Consider the following 13,457-nt stretch of genomic DNA (forward strand, 5'->3'; position numbering starts at 1 on the left):
GTGTCCTAATATTACTTTTGTTGACTACAGTTGAAGCCTTAGCATGATCCTTTATTCTAACAGGGAAAAGTGGTTTCTCAATATAAGAAGTAGGAACAACAATATCATTATAAGTGATAGTCTTTTCTTCAACTTTAATAGGTGCAGCTACTTTTACTTCAGCGGGAGGATTATATTTAAACCACTTATCCTTTGGGAGATCAACATGAGTAGCAAAGGATTCACAGAAAGAAGCTACTTTCTCAGAGTCAAGTCCATATTTAGTGCTAAATTCACGGAAAGCATCAGTATCCATAAAATATTTAACACAATCAAACTTAGGTGTTATACCTAACTCCTTACCTTCGTCGAGATCCCAATCTTCAGAGTTGCATTTAATTCTTTCTAATAAATCCCATTTGAATGCAATAGTCTTCATCATAAAAGATCCAGTACAAGAAGTAACGAGCATGGAGCGATTACTCAGAGAAAGCCGAGCATAATTTTTTTGAATAATCATTTCTTTTGAGAGCTCATGATTGGGGCATGAATATAACATTGACTTAAGCCTCCCCCAAGCTTGAGCGATGATTTCTCCTTCGCGAGGCCAAAAATTATATATATAATTACGATCACGATGAACAAGATGCATAGGATAAAACTTCTGATGAAATTCCAATTTCAATAGTTTGTAGTTCCATGATCCCATATCATCACATAGACTATACCATGTCAATGCCTCTCCCTTCAAAGATAAAGGGAAGACCTTCTTCTTGATAACATCATTAGGCATACCTGCAAGCTTAAATAATCCACAAACTTCATCCACATAGATTCGGTGCAAATCGGGATGTAATGTTCCATCACCTGTGAAAGGATTAGCTAGCAGTTTCTCTATCATACCCGAAGGAATTTCAAAGTAAACATTTTTAGTAGGTTCAGTAGGTTGAGGAGCAACTATTTGCTCTACTTGTCAGGGTAAAGATACCCCTAACAAGCCCCTCAAAGGATTATGTTCCATAGTAACAAGTGACAGTAAATTTCAGCACACTATATAAATTTTTCCTTACCAAATTCCACCTACCAAAGGCGCTTCACTCCCCGGCAACGGCACCAGAAAAGAGTCTTGATGACCCACAAGTGTAGGGGATCTAACGTAGCCTTTTCGATAAGTAAGAGTGTCGAACCCAACGAGGAGCAAAAGGAAATGATAAGCAGTTTTCAGTAAGGTATTCTCTACAATCACTAAAATTATCGGTAACAGATAGTTTTGTGATAAGGTAATTTGTAATGAGTATCGAGTAACAAGTGTAAATAAAGTGCAGCAAGATGGCCCAATCCTTTTTGTAGCAAAAGACAAGCCTAGACAAACTCTTATATGAAGTAAAGCGCTCCCGAGGACACATGGGAATTATCGTCAAGCTAGTTTTCATCACGTTCATATGATTCGCATTCGGTACTTTGATAATTTGATATGTGGGTGGACCGGTGCTTGGGTACTGTCCTTACTTGGACAAGCATACCACTTATAATTAACCCCCATTGCAAGCATCCGCAACTACAACAGAAGTATTAAGGTAAACCTAACCATAGCATGAAACATATGGATCCGAATCAGCCCCTTACGAAGCAACGCATAAACTAGGGTTTAAGCTTCTGTCACTCTAGCAACCCATCATCTACTTATTACTTCCCAATGCCTCCCTCTAGGCCCAAACAATGGTGAAGTGTCATGTAGTCGACGTTCACATGACACCACTAGAGGGATGACAACATACATCTCATCAAAATATTGAACGAATACCAAATTCACATGACTACTTATAGCAAGACTTCTCCCATGTCCTCGGGTGTTGGGGAACGTAGTAATTTCAAAAATTTCCTACGCACATGCAAGATCATGGTGATGCATAGCAACGGGAGGGGAGAGTGTTGTCCACGTACCCTCGTAGACCGTAAGCGGAAGCGTTAGCATAACGCGGTTGATGTAGTTGTACGTCTTCACGATCCGACCGATCAAGTACCGAACGTACGGCACCTCCGAGTTCAGCACACGTTCAGCCCGATGACGTCCCTCGAACTCCGATCCAGCCGAGTGTTGAGGGAGAGTTTCGTCAGCATGACGGCGTGGTGACGATGTTGATGTTCTACCGACGCAGGGCTTCGCCTAAGCACCGCTACAGTATTATCGAGTTGGACTATGGTGGAGGGGGGCACCGCACACGGCTAAGAGACGATCAACTTGATCAACTTGTGTGTCTAGAGGTGCCCCCTGCCCCTGTATATAAAGGAGCAAGGGGAGAGGTGGCCGGCCTTGGAGGAGGGCGCGCCAAGGGGGGAGTCCTCCCACCGGGAGTAGGACTCCTCCTTCCCTTGTTGGAGTAGGAGAGAAGGAAAGAGGGGGAGAGGAACAAGGAAAAGTGGGCTGCACCCCTTGTCCAATTCGGGCCAGAGGGGGGGCGCGCGCCTCCTTCCTTTTGGCCTCTCTCCTCTATTCCTGTATGGCCCAATAAGGCCCATATACTCCCCGGCGAATTCCCGTAACTCCCCGGTACTCCGAAAAATATCCGAATCACTCGGAACCTTTCCGATGTCTGAATATAGTCGTCCAATATATTGATCGTTACATCTCGACCATTTCGAGACTCCTCGTCATGTCCCCGATCTCATCCGGGACTCCGAACTCCTTCGGTACATCAAAACTCATAAACTCATAATATAACTATCATCAAAACCTTAAGCGTGTGGACCCTATGGGTTCGAGAACAATGTAGACATGACCGAGACACGTCTCCGGTCAATAACCAATAGCGGAACCTGGATGCTCATATTGGCTCCCACATATTCTACGAAGATCTTTATCGGTCAGACCGCATAACAACATACGTTGTTCCCTTTGTCATCGGTATGTTACTTGCCCGAGATTCGATCGTCGGTATCTCAATACCTAGTTCAATCTCGTTATCGGCAAGTCTCTTTACTCGTTCCGTAATACATCATCCCACAACTAACTGATTAGTTGCAATGCTTGCAAGGCTTAAATGATGTGCATTACCGAGAGGGCCCAGAGATACCTCTCCGACAATCGGAGTGAAAAATCCTAATCTCGAAATATGCCAACCCAACAAGTACCTTCGGAGACACCTGTAGAGCACCTTTATAATCACCCAGTTACATTGTGACGTTTGGTAGCACACAAAGTGTTCCTCTGGTAAACGGGAGTTGCATAATCTCATAGTCATAGGAACATGTATAAGTCATGAAGAAAGCAATAGCAACAAACTAAACGATCAAGTGCTATGCTAACGGAATGGGTCAAGTCAATCACATCATTCTCCTAATGATGTGATCCCGTTAATCAAATGGCAACTCATGTCTATGGTTAGGAAACATAACCATCTTTGATCAATGAGCTAGTCAAGTAGAGGCATACTAGTGACACTCTGTTTGTCTATGTATTCACACATGTATTATGTTTCCGGTTAATACAATTCTAGCATGAATAATAAACATTTATCATGATATAAGGAAATAAATAATAACTTTATTATTGCCTTTAGGGCATATTTCCTTCATCGGGAACAAACGTAACTACTCACAAAGCATATTCATGTTCATAATCAGAGGGGTATTGATGTGCATAATGGATCTGAACATATGATCTTCCACCAAGTAAACCAACTAGCATCAACTACAAGGAGTAATCAACACTACTAGCAACCCACAGGTACCAATCTGAGGTTTGGATACAAAGATTGGATACAAGAGATGAACTAGGGTTTGATATGAGATGGTGCTAGTGAAGATGTTGATGGAGATTGACCCCCTCCCGATGAGAGGATCGTTGGTGATGAGAGGATCGTGGCTAGGGTTTGGGCCCCCTCTAGTACTTTCTTTGCTTAGTATTTTTTATTAATTGCAAAAATGACTTCTGTGAAGTTTCAGGACGTTTGGAGCTGTGCAGAATAGGTCTATAACATTTGCTCTTTTTCCAGCCCAGAATTCCAGCTGCCGGCATTCCCCCTCTTCATGTAAATCTTGTAAAATAAGAGAGAATAGGCATAAGTATTGTGACATAGTGTGTAATAACATCCCATAATGCAATAAATATCGATATAAAAGCATGATGCAAAATGGACGTATCATACCTTGCCATGAGTTTGGCAAGAGGGTACAATAGTGATCCAGGAGTAGATCACTGGACAATGGTCAAAATTTGTCCTTAGTTACCTAAGAGGACTAAGGAAATATTTCTCGGTTATGGAGGTGATAAAGAGTTTGCCGTAAAGGGTTATATCGATGCAAGCTTTGACACCAATTCGGATGACTCAGAGTCTCAATCTGGATACATATTGATAGTGGGAGAAATTAGCTAGAGTAGCACCATGCAGAGCATTGTAGACATAGAAATTTACAAATATACACACGTATCTGAATGTGACAGACCCGTTGACTAAACTTCTCTCACAAGCAAAACATGATCATACCTTAGTACTCTTTGGGTGTTAATCACATGGCAATATGAACTAGATTATTGACTCTAGTAAACCCTTAGGGTGTTGGTCACATGGCGATGTGAACTATGGGTGTTAATCACATGATGATGTGAACTATTGGTGTTAAATCACATGGCGATGTGAACTAGATTATTGACTCTAGTGCAAGTGGGAGACTGAAGGAAATATGTCCTACAGGCAATAATAAAGTTGTTACTTTATATTTCCTTATTCATGATAAAAAGTTTATTATTCATGCTAGAATTGTATTGATCGAAAACCTAGATACACATGTGAATACATAAACAAACACCGTGTCCCTAGTGAGCCTCTACTTGACTAGCTCGTTAATCAAAGATGGTTAAGGTTTCCTAACCATGGACATGAGTTGTCATTTGATAACGGGATCACATCATTAGGAGAATAATGTGATGGCCAAGACCCATCCGTTAGCTTAGCATAATGATCGTTCAGTTTTATTGCTATTGTTTTCTTTATGTCAAATACATATTCATTCGATTATGAGATTATGCAACTCCCGGATACCAGAGAAATGTCTTGTGTGCTATCAAACTTCATAACGTAACTGGGTGATTATAAAGATGATCTACATGTATCTCCAAAGGTGTTTGTTGAGTTGGCATAGATCGAGATTATGATTTGTCACTTCGAGTATCGAAGAGGTATCTCTGGGCCCTCTCGGTAATACACATCATAAGCTTGCAAGCAAACGACTAAGGAGTTAGTCACGAGGTGATGTATTATGGAACGAGTAAAGAGACTTGCCGGTAACGAGATTGAACTAGGTATGAAGATATCGACGATCGAATCTCGGGCAAGCAACATACCGATGGACAAAGGGATTTACGTATGTTGTCATAACGGTTTGACCGATAAAGATCTTCGTAGAATATGTAGGAGCCAATTTGGGCATCCAGGTTCCGCTATTGGTTATTGACCGGAGAGGTGTCTCGATCATGTCTACATAGTTCTCGAACCCGTAGGGTCCGCACGCTTAACATTCGACGATGATATAGTATTATATGAGTTATGTGATTTGGTGACCGAATATTGTTCGAAGTCCTGGATGAGATCACGGATATGACGAGGAGTCTCGAAATGATCGAGAGGTAAAGATTGATATATAGGCCGATGATATTTGAACACCGGAATTGTTCCCGAGGATACCGGGTACTTATCGGGTCACCGGAAAGGAGTTTCGAGCACCCCCAGCAAAAATATGGGCCTTATGGGCCAAGTGAGGGAACACACCAGCCATGGTGCGCCCCTATAGAGGCCAGCCCTATGAGGAGGAGAAGGAAAGAGGGGAGGGTAAGGAAAGTGTGGATTAGGATGTCTACCTCCTTCCCTCTCCCCCTTTTTTCCTTCCACCTCAGTTATATATGGTGGGGGGATGGGTTGGGAGGGACTCCAAGTAGGATTCGTCCTACTTGGGTGTCTTTTATGGCTGCTCCTCCCTCCCTCCCTATATATGAGGACGGAGGCGCCTAACACATAACAGACAATTGCCTAGCCGTGTGTGGTGCCCCCTCCAACGTTTATACCCTTGGTCATATCTTTGTAGTGCTTAGGCGAAGCCCTGCGATGAGCACTTCATCATCACCGTCACCACACCGTCGTGCTGACGGAACTCATCTACTACCTCGATATCTTGCTGGATCAAGAAGACGGGGGGACGTTACCGAGCTGAATGTGTGCAGAACTCGAAGGTGTCGTGCGTTCGGTACTTGAACGGTCGAAGCTAGAAGAAGTTTGACTACATCAACCGCGTTGTCAAACGCTTCCGCTTAAGGTCTACGAGGGTATGTAGACACATTTTCCTCCTTGTTATTATGCATCTTTATGATAAATCATTGCGTGTGCGTAACATTTTTTTATTTTTCACGGAACGTTTTCAACATGAACGTACGGTCGGTTGCGAATTAATGCTCCCAGAAAGCGACGAGCTGGCCGCAGACATGTTTGGCTTGGAACCGAAGAGGAGGGCCATGATCGATCCGGTGAGCTCGCGTGCGCGACAGCCGAACCCGAACGTGGCCATTCCTTTTTGAAGTAAAAACGTGGCCATTCTTGCCGCGTGAGCTTTTGCCGTGCTCACAGAAGTCAGTCGTGCGCACTCTTACTTTATTGTGCTGTATACTATGTACTCCAAAGTGTTCAGACTCGACTCGCTCAATTTCTTACACCATCTACGATCGAACTTCTCAAATTAACTGAACAGATGCTGTACCACTGATCACACAAAAGAAAAAAGAAGAAAATTGACTCAGGGCATCTTCAATGCAAGACGCCTATATGGGCGCTTAGGAAAAAAAAAAATCTTGAAAAATTAAAAGCCCATCTAAGCGCTGTTTGTTACAACGCTGAGGGCTAATTAAGGGGGCGCTAAGGAAATCCGCCGCTACACGCAGCCTTCTATCTCGTACGAGAAAATAGCTCAAGCGCTCGGTTCCTTTTCTAGCATCGATGCCGTAGGTAGCGCCAGGATTGGAAGGCCCAACTGCCCCATCGACCAGGAATTCGATCCTGGCGCCTATGCTAGCGCCTAGCGTTGTAGATGCCCTTAACCGGACTTCTTAAAGCCTTCTTAAATGCCAGGCTATTTAGCAATCCTCATATTGGCCTTATATATGGGATAAGTATGATTCAGGGTCACTACATGTAGAAACAAAAATAGCCCTGGTTTACGACCTCTTGGCAAAAACATCGCCCGGGTCACACGCGAGTGCGGCTTCGGAGGCCCCCGAAACCCTAGACCAGCAAGGTCCCAGATCTCCTCCTCCGACCGCTGCCCCCGCCGGCGCCGATGGTGGCGGCCGCGCCTGGACGACGAGCCCCTTCCCTCCATCCTCGACAGGTCCTTTCACAGGGAGTGGAATGTCTTCGGGGTTGCCATGGTGGCAGGGTGGCCGGCAGCGGGATTCGCGGTGGCAGTTGCCGGCGCACGGCAGGGAGCGCGGTGGAGAGGCGGACCCAGTCCAGGTGCGCAGCAAAGTGGTCGAAGAGGGTGGGTCGCCGGTGCAGATGGGGGTGACGGCGTGAGCTCAAGGCCATGGTGGCGGCAACGTTGAGAGGCCCCGCCAGGAAGGAGTCCAGGATGGGCAGCGGCTGGCCGGCCGCCTACGTGTGTTGGGCGTGTTGTGGTGCTCTCAGAGGTGGCGGCGCCGAAGTGGTCGAAGGAGGTGCGTGCGGGTCAGATTTGAATCCCGCCATATTCGATATGGGCCTTAGGGCTGATTTTGTTGTGCGGCAGTCCCCTGGTGCGGGTGAAGGCCGTCGTGGCGGGGTTGGCTCTTGCACGACGTGGTTGGCTGTTGTGGCTTCTTGTCTGGGTGGATGGGCTTTTGTGGGTCGCGTTCTTTTCGGCAGTGCGAGTGAGGGAAGACCATAGATGCAGGGCTTCGACGACAAGTTGTTGCGGCGATGCAAGGCTTCATGGACGGTACTGCCTAAACCTTGGAGGCGTGGAGATGCGTGCCATTACGGATGAAAATCATGTCATGTTGTGGCTGGGCTGGCGGCGATGGCACCCGTGGGTGTCGTTCCCCTCTTTGGAGGTGTTGCCGAGTGTGTCGCCATCTCCCTCTCTTGCTTGGTGTTGGCAATTGTCTTCGAGCGAAAGCCTTGATTCGGTGCTGGATCAACACGATGGCGTCGTCCTCAACGTCGTCCCTCTGTTTGGGAGCACCGTGTCGGGGCACATGGTCTGGATGTCCTATGTTGCGCTCCTTCGGTGTTCGCCGCTACCCATGATCATTCTTCTCCTGCGCAATGTACAGTCGTCGCTGGTGATTCCAAGACGGCGCCTTTCTCGGGTTAGATCGAGTCCTGCCATCCTCTTTCACCTCCTTTCGGTATTAAGAGGGGATGGTGCATCGACAAGGGATGTTGGTGGAAGTTGCTGCTCTCTGGTGGTGACCAACGTCCGTCAAGACGCGGCAAGGTTTTCGGTTTTAGGCAAGCTTTTTTGCTTTGTAGTTACGTTGTTGTAGGTGGCTGTCTTTGAACTAGCTGGATGTGGAGTGATGCTATGCTCGTTGTTCATAGCGAGTGGTGATCATCTTGTATTTATAATTTTCTTTTTTATAAAATTATGATACACAATTTGTGTACTCTCGAAAATATAATATAAACATGAGTAGTGACCAAACGTGTCGTCACATAGGATTTAAACCACCACGAAGCATCTTTTTTCGTTGTTTATTATTTATTTTCTTTCTCTCCGCTTCTCGGTCAATCACATATTTTTTTTTCTTTCTCTCTGCTTCTCCGTCAATCACATATGGCCAGATGTAAAAATAAATGAAGAACATGACATCTTTGTTTATTATTTCCTTAAAGTTAGTGTAAAATTGAGCCACTTATTTTACAACAGAGAGAGTATTTCTTTTCTTTCTCTCTGCTTCTCCGTCAATCACTTCTCCGTCAATCACATATGACCAGATGTATAGAGAAAAGAGTGAAGAACATGACACATTTGATCAAAAGTGAGAAACATGACACATGTGACCGGACGCATACGGAGAAAAATGAGGAACATGGCTGCGGTGTCCGGATGTGTAGGGAAAAAAATCACATATGACCAGATGTATAGAAAAAAAGTGAAGAACATGACACATTTGATCAAAAGTGAGGAACATGACACATGTGACCGGATGTATAGGGAGAAAAATAAGGAACATGACTGCGGTGTCCGGATGTGTAGGAAAAAATATAAGGAGGAACATGACTGCAGTGTCCGGATGTGTAGGGAAAAAAAAGGAGAAACATGACTACGTGAATGGACAAATAGGGAGTTGCAACGGATGCGCCCGGACCGTGGACACCGAGGAGGCCAAATTCGCCGATTCCGGCTGTAGATGCCCTTATGACTTTATCCATCTTTTTATTTTATAGAAAAATTAGGACGACCAACCACATGACAGGATGCTGACATAGTCCGTGGATATGTTCGGACAATCGACTAATGCGTGTAGCTCGTATCTTGCACATTAGCAGTCATCCAAACCTAAAAGCAAAGAACGAACCAAGAATCTCCTCTGAAGGATCGACTTGCACGAGGCTTTATATTATGAGCAACCAGTGGGAACTGACAATTCTGTCACAAGAAAGGCGCCGTGTGATCATCAACACTTGCCAGTACCAACATCATGGCCTAACAACTCGGACAAACTCCAGCTTCGTACTAGTGATCGTGCAATGATCAAACAGGCCGCAAGCGTCGCCGAGTTGCCGTGATATTACAAGCCACTTATTCTCCACACGAAAGTGTTATAGGACTCTCAGATGGAGGCCAGGATATCCGGCTTTCGTCTTGTACTTCTCAAACAGTTCTTGCAACGCGCCGACGAATTGCCCGTGCACTTCGTTTATCTGTCGACAATGAGGAAACTTGTTTTTAGACGGCTGAAAACAATATACTGCTACTGTTATAGTGCAGGGGAACATGCAGAGATGAACTGTAAGATTAGTCCTACAAGTAATCAACTTATTTTCCTCTTCTAGCTTTTCACTAGATTGACAAAATTGTTCCTGGCAGCAGTTGCGTGATTATGAGTTTTCACCTCATCAATGGTAGGCAGAGGATTTTTCTTCAGCTCAATGGGTCTACCAACAACCACATGCATAGGTGACGAGAAGGCGATCGGTGTCCTGCATTCAGATGTGCCGGTAGATGATGAAAAGCCATCCAAACCGATATCGCAAATTCAACAATAATTATATCAACACGCAGGGAGTTACCCGTATCTTCCCCAGAAGATGATGGGAGTAAATTTAAGTGCTCTAGCAATGTTCACAAACAATTTGCCTCCTGGCCTCCACCACCTGTAAGCTTTGCTCTGACCAGATGATAACAACAGATAATCAACATTGGTAATTCTTCAGGAATGTATTCAAGGATAAAAAACGAAGAATACAGTTGACTTTGCAGGGACATGACCCTAAGCATATTCGGTAGCTTCCTTGTGTTTTCAAGTTTGGGAAACTGAATTTTCTTCAAGTTTACTTTCAACATTTTACAGTTAAAGTAACCAAATGTTGCTTTTTACCTGTCCGAAGCAGAAAACAGGGACTAAAGGGCAGCCAGCCTGCATAGCTATCTTGACAAACCCTTTTCTTGAATTAAGGAAAGCAACCTGCAAAACACGCAAGGGTTGGACAAACTTTACTTAGGAAGAGTGAGTAATAAGGTTATTTTAACTCAGAAAGTCAATGCTCCTCGTCAATGAATGACACGAGAAAGGATGCCATCGACGTGGCATAAGCACAAACCTCGGAATCATGATCCATGTGAAGAATCTCCTGTATACCTCCAGGCACCACGACGCAACTGTAACCAGCTGCAAGGTAGGAGTAGAAATTCTTCCTGGTTGCAGCAATCAGTCCTATCCATGTCCATATCTGCCTCAGGAATGGGGTGTGGAACACCTAACACAAATGGACCATTGAACAGAGTAAGGAACGCAGCCTACTAATCGATGGAATCAAATTAATCTGCGGCATTGTGCTGCAAGCAAATTCAGGGAGCTTACGTACCGCACTGCTCGCAAGGACTTTGAGCTTAGGCAGAGGCATGAACCCGACATGATTCGCCAGAGCCGCCACGCCGATCGGCAGCACAGAATGCGGTTCATAGCCAAACACTGCAAGCATAGCACACAAGTTAGCCAGGCACAGACTTTCTACCAAACAGATTTCTGTTTCTTTGCCCTTTTGATATCGTCAGCACCGAAACTGCCGTTGAATCGTCGGCTAAACACCGAATTAGCCCGGGAAATCCAGTGAAGAGCTAGATATGATGATCATTGCATCTGTATATGGAAACTGATTCTGAGGAAGCTCACCATAAGCCCTGCTGGAATCGAAGGCGTTGTAGTCCTCCACATGCAAGCTAATCGGGAAGTAGCCCATGGCATACTTGCAGATGAACCTGCAACCGCGAGCAGAACCATCGGTTGAACATCCAAGAAGGAATAAAACCGAGCAAATTGCAGCAATTAGGAGAGAAATGGACCTGCCGATTTTGCGGCCCAATTTGTCCTCGTCGTTGAGGGGGGTGAACATGAAGACGAGCTGCAACGCCACCACCCTGCATCATCAAGAAAGGAGTCAGCACTGACCCATGGAAGACAGGAGAAGAATAAGAAAGGAAAGAAAATGCTCTTTTGCCTCCTGCTATGCTAGAAAGAAAAGAGAATAAAGGAAAAGGGAAGGATTGGAAAGGGACGGGACGCACAGGGCGGCGAGGCGGAGCGGGAAGAGGAAGAGCGAGGCGAGGATGAGGATGACGTTGAAGTGGATTCCCCCGAGCCACAGCGCCAGCGCCGCGATCGTCCGCGGCAGCGAGTAGTTGGTGCCCCGGAACACCGTCGCCCCGCCCTCCTCCTCCTCCTCCCCGTCGGCCCGCGGCCTCTCCTCCTCCCCCTCCAGCGCGCCATTCGCGCCCATGTCGCGGAGCCGGGGCGGACCGGGGGAAGAAGAGGAAGAAGTTCCCGGTCGGTCTCCGCCGCTTCCCGGGAGTTTCTTTTCTTCCTTGCTCACGCACGCTCCGCGGAGGCGGGCGGATCCGTCCGGCAAAGGTGCTGCTGCCGCCGCCTACGCGTGCGTGTTTGGTGCGGTGGCGCCTCGGCCGTCGGATGTGCGGCGCGGTGCCTCGGATGGCGCACCGCGCCGCGTCTTATAAAGCCGATATCCCCGTCTCGTCGCGGTACGGGTGTCGTGTGCGCGCCGCATGCGCTCGACGTGGCGGCCCGCGCCCAGCCGCGCGGCGCGTTTCTTCGCCCCCGCGCGACGTCACGGGTTCCTTCGCCCCGTCCGTCCGGTCGTGCGTGCCGCTGCTCTCTCTGAACGAACGGCGGGGCTGCCCGCCAGATGCCACCGCTCCCTCGCTGCTCCTGCTTGTGTCCAGTCCGGTCCTGCCGAGCGCGCCGGACGTCCGGTCGTGTGTGCCGCCGCTGTCTCTGGACCCACCTCTCTCTGACTTGCGGGCTGAATCGGGGTGCACGAAAGCGGGTTGGAACGGGAGGAATTTCGGAGGAGCAAAAACCGTAAAGCTGTACACGCACAAAACGTTCTACTCCCCTTCACGCAACATCTTTTGGAATTCAACACCAATTTGGGAGGTACGATTACTTTCTTTTTGAAACCAGGGAGATATGATTCCAAGTTTCCAACGTGCGCGGTCGTAGGATTGAAGCACAAGAATGCCATAAAGAATAATTTGCCGTGAAGATCAATAGATTGGAAGTTTTTCCGCAAAAAAAAGAAGAAAAAGAATTTGTCGACTCGAGGCGTTCAGAAACAGTCTCTATATAAATAAATATAAAGGCCAAGAAAATAACCGCACTGTTCCCGTGTTCGATTTTTTTTATCAACTCGCCAAGGCGCCAAGCTGCCAGCGGTGGAGAGGATAACACGAGGTGGTGTGGAGTGGGTTTTCTGGACCTAGGGACACCTAAAGACGCATATACGTGATTCGGAGTCTGGATCTCGAGGTAGTGACGGCTTTTTGAGTCTTGTGGCGGTATGGGACGTCTCTTTCATTAACAGATCAGGTTCGATGCGGCTCGATAGGTGACACATGTGCCTCTTTCGGAGTTGTCGCGCGGTGCTTGTCGCCGGCAGATGATGCCACCGGTGGATGCGCTACCGGCGGATGCTACGCACGGCGTCTTATATGGACACGTCAAGTCATGCCTGCTAGCGGCAGGTGATGCACTGTGGCTCTGGCGGAGGTGTTATGTTTAGCCTGATGCTGTCGGAGGTGGCAACAGTAGCGGGAGGTAGGCGATATGGGACGTCTTTGTCTTTCGTTGTCTCCTCCAGAGGTATCCGCCTATCGAGGTGTCGGTAGACGGATAAGGTCGGATGGTACATACGGCTTCAGCGATGAGTTTATGCACTCCGGTGAAAACAAAAGATCTCTTATCATACTAAGTCATCGCGCGTTGTGTCGTGTCC

At 46.9% G+C, this 13,457-nt stretch overlaps 1 protein-coding gene across 1 annotated transcript; it reads right to left on the reverse strand.

Moving 5' to 3' along the window:
• Positions 1–9,536: 9,536 nt before the first annotated feature.
• Positions 9,537–12,235, reverse strand: LOC123150693 (diacylglycerol O-acyltransferase 2D). Its single transcript, XM_044570524.1, has 9 exons — positions 11,734–12,235; positions 11,512–11,586; positions 11,342–11,427; positions 11,034–11,140; positions 10,770–10,925; positions 10,547–10,633; positions 10,239–10,336; positions 10,061–10,148; positions 9,537–9,869 (listed from the first exon to the last, which is right to left on the reverse strand). Exons 1-9 carry the CDS (start codon positions 11,943–11,945, stop codon positions 9,768–9,770), a joined length of 1,011 nt encoding a protein of 336 aa, XP_044426459.1. The 5' UTR covers positions 11,946–12,235; the 3' UTR covers positions 9,537–9,767.
• Between the last annotated feature and the right edge of the window lie 1,222 nt (positions 12,236–13,457).

The sequence above is a fragment of the Triticum aestivum genome, chromosome 7A, assembly GCF_018294505.1.
Source record: "Triticum aestivum cultivar Chinese Spring chromosome 7A, IWGSC CS RefSeq v2.1, whole genome shotgun sequence".
Lineage (NCBI taxonomy): Eukaryota > Viridiplantae > Streptophyta > Magnoliopsida > Poales > Poaceae > Triticum > Triticum aestivum.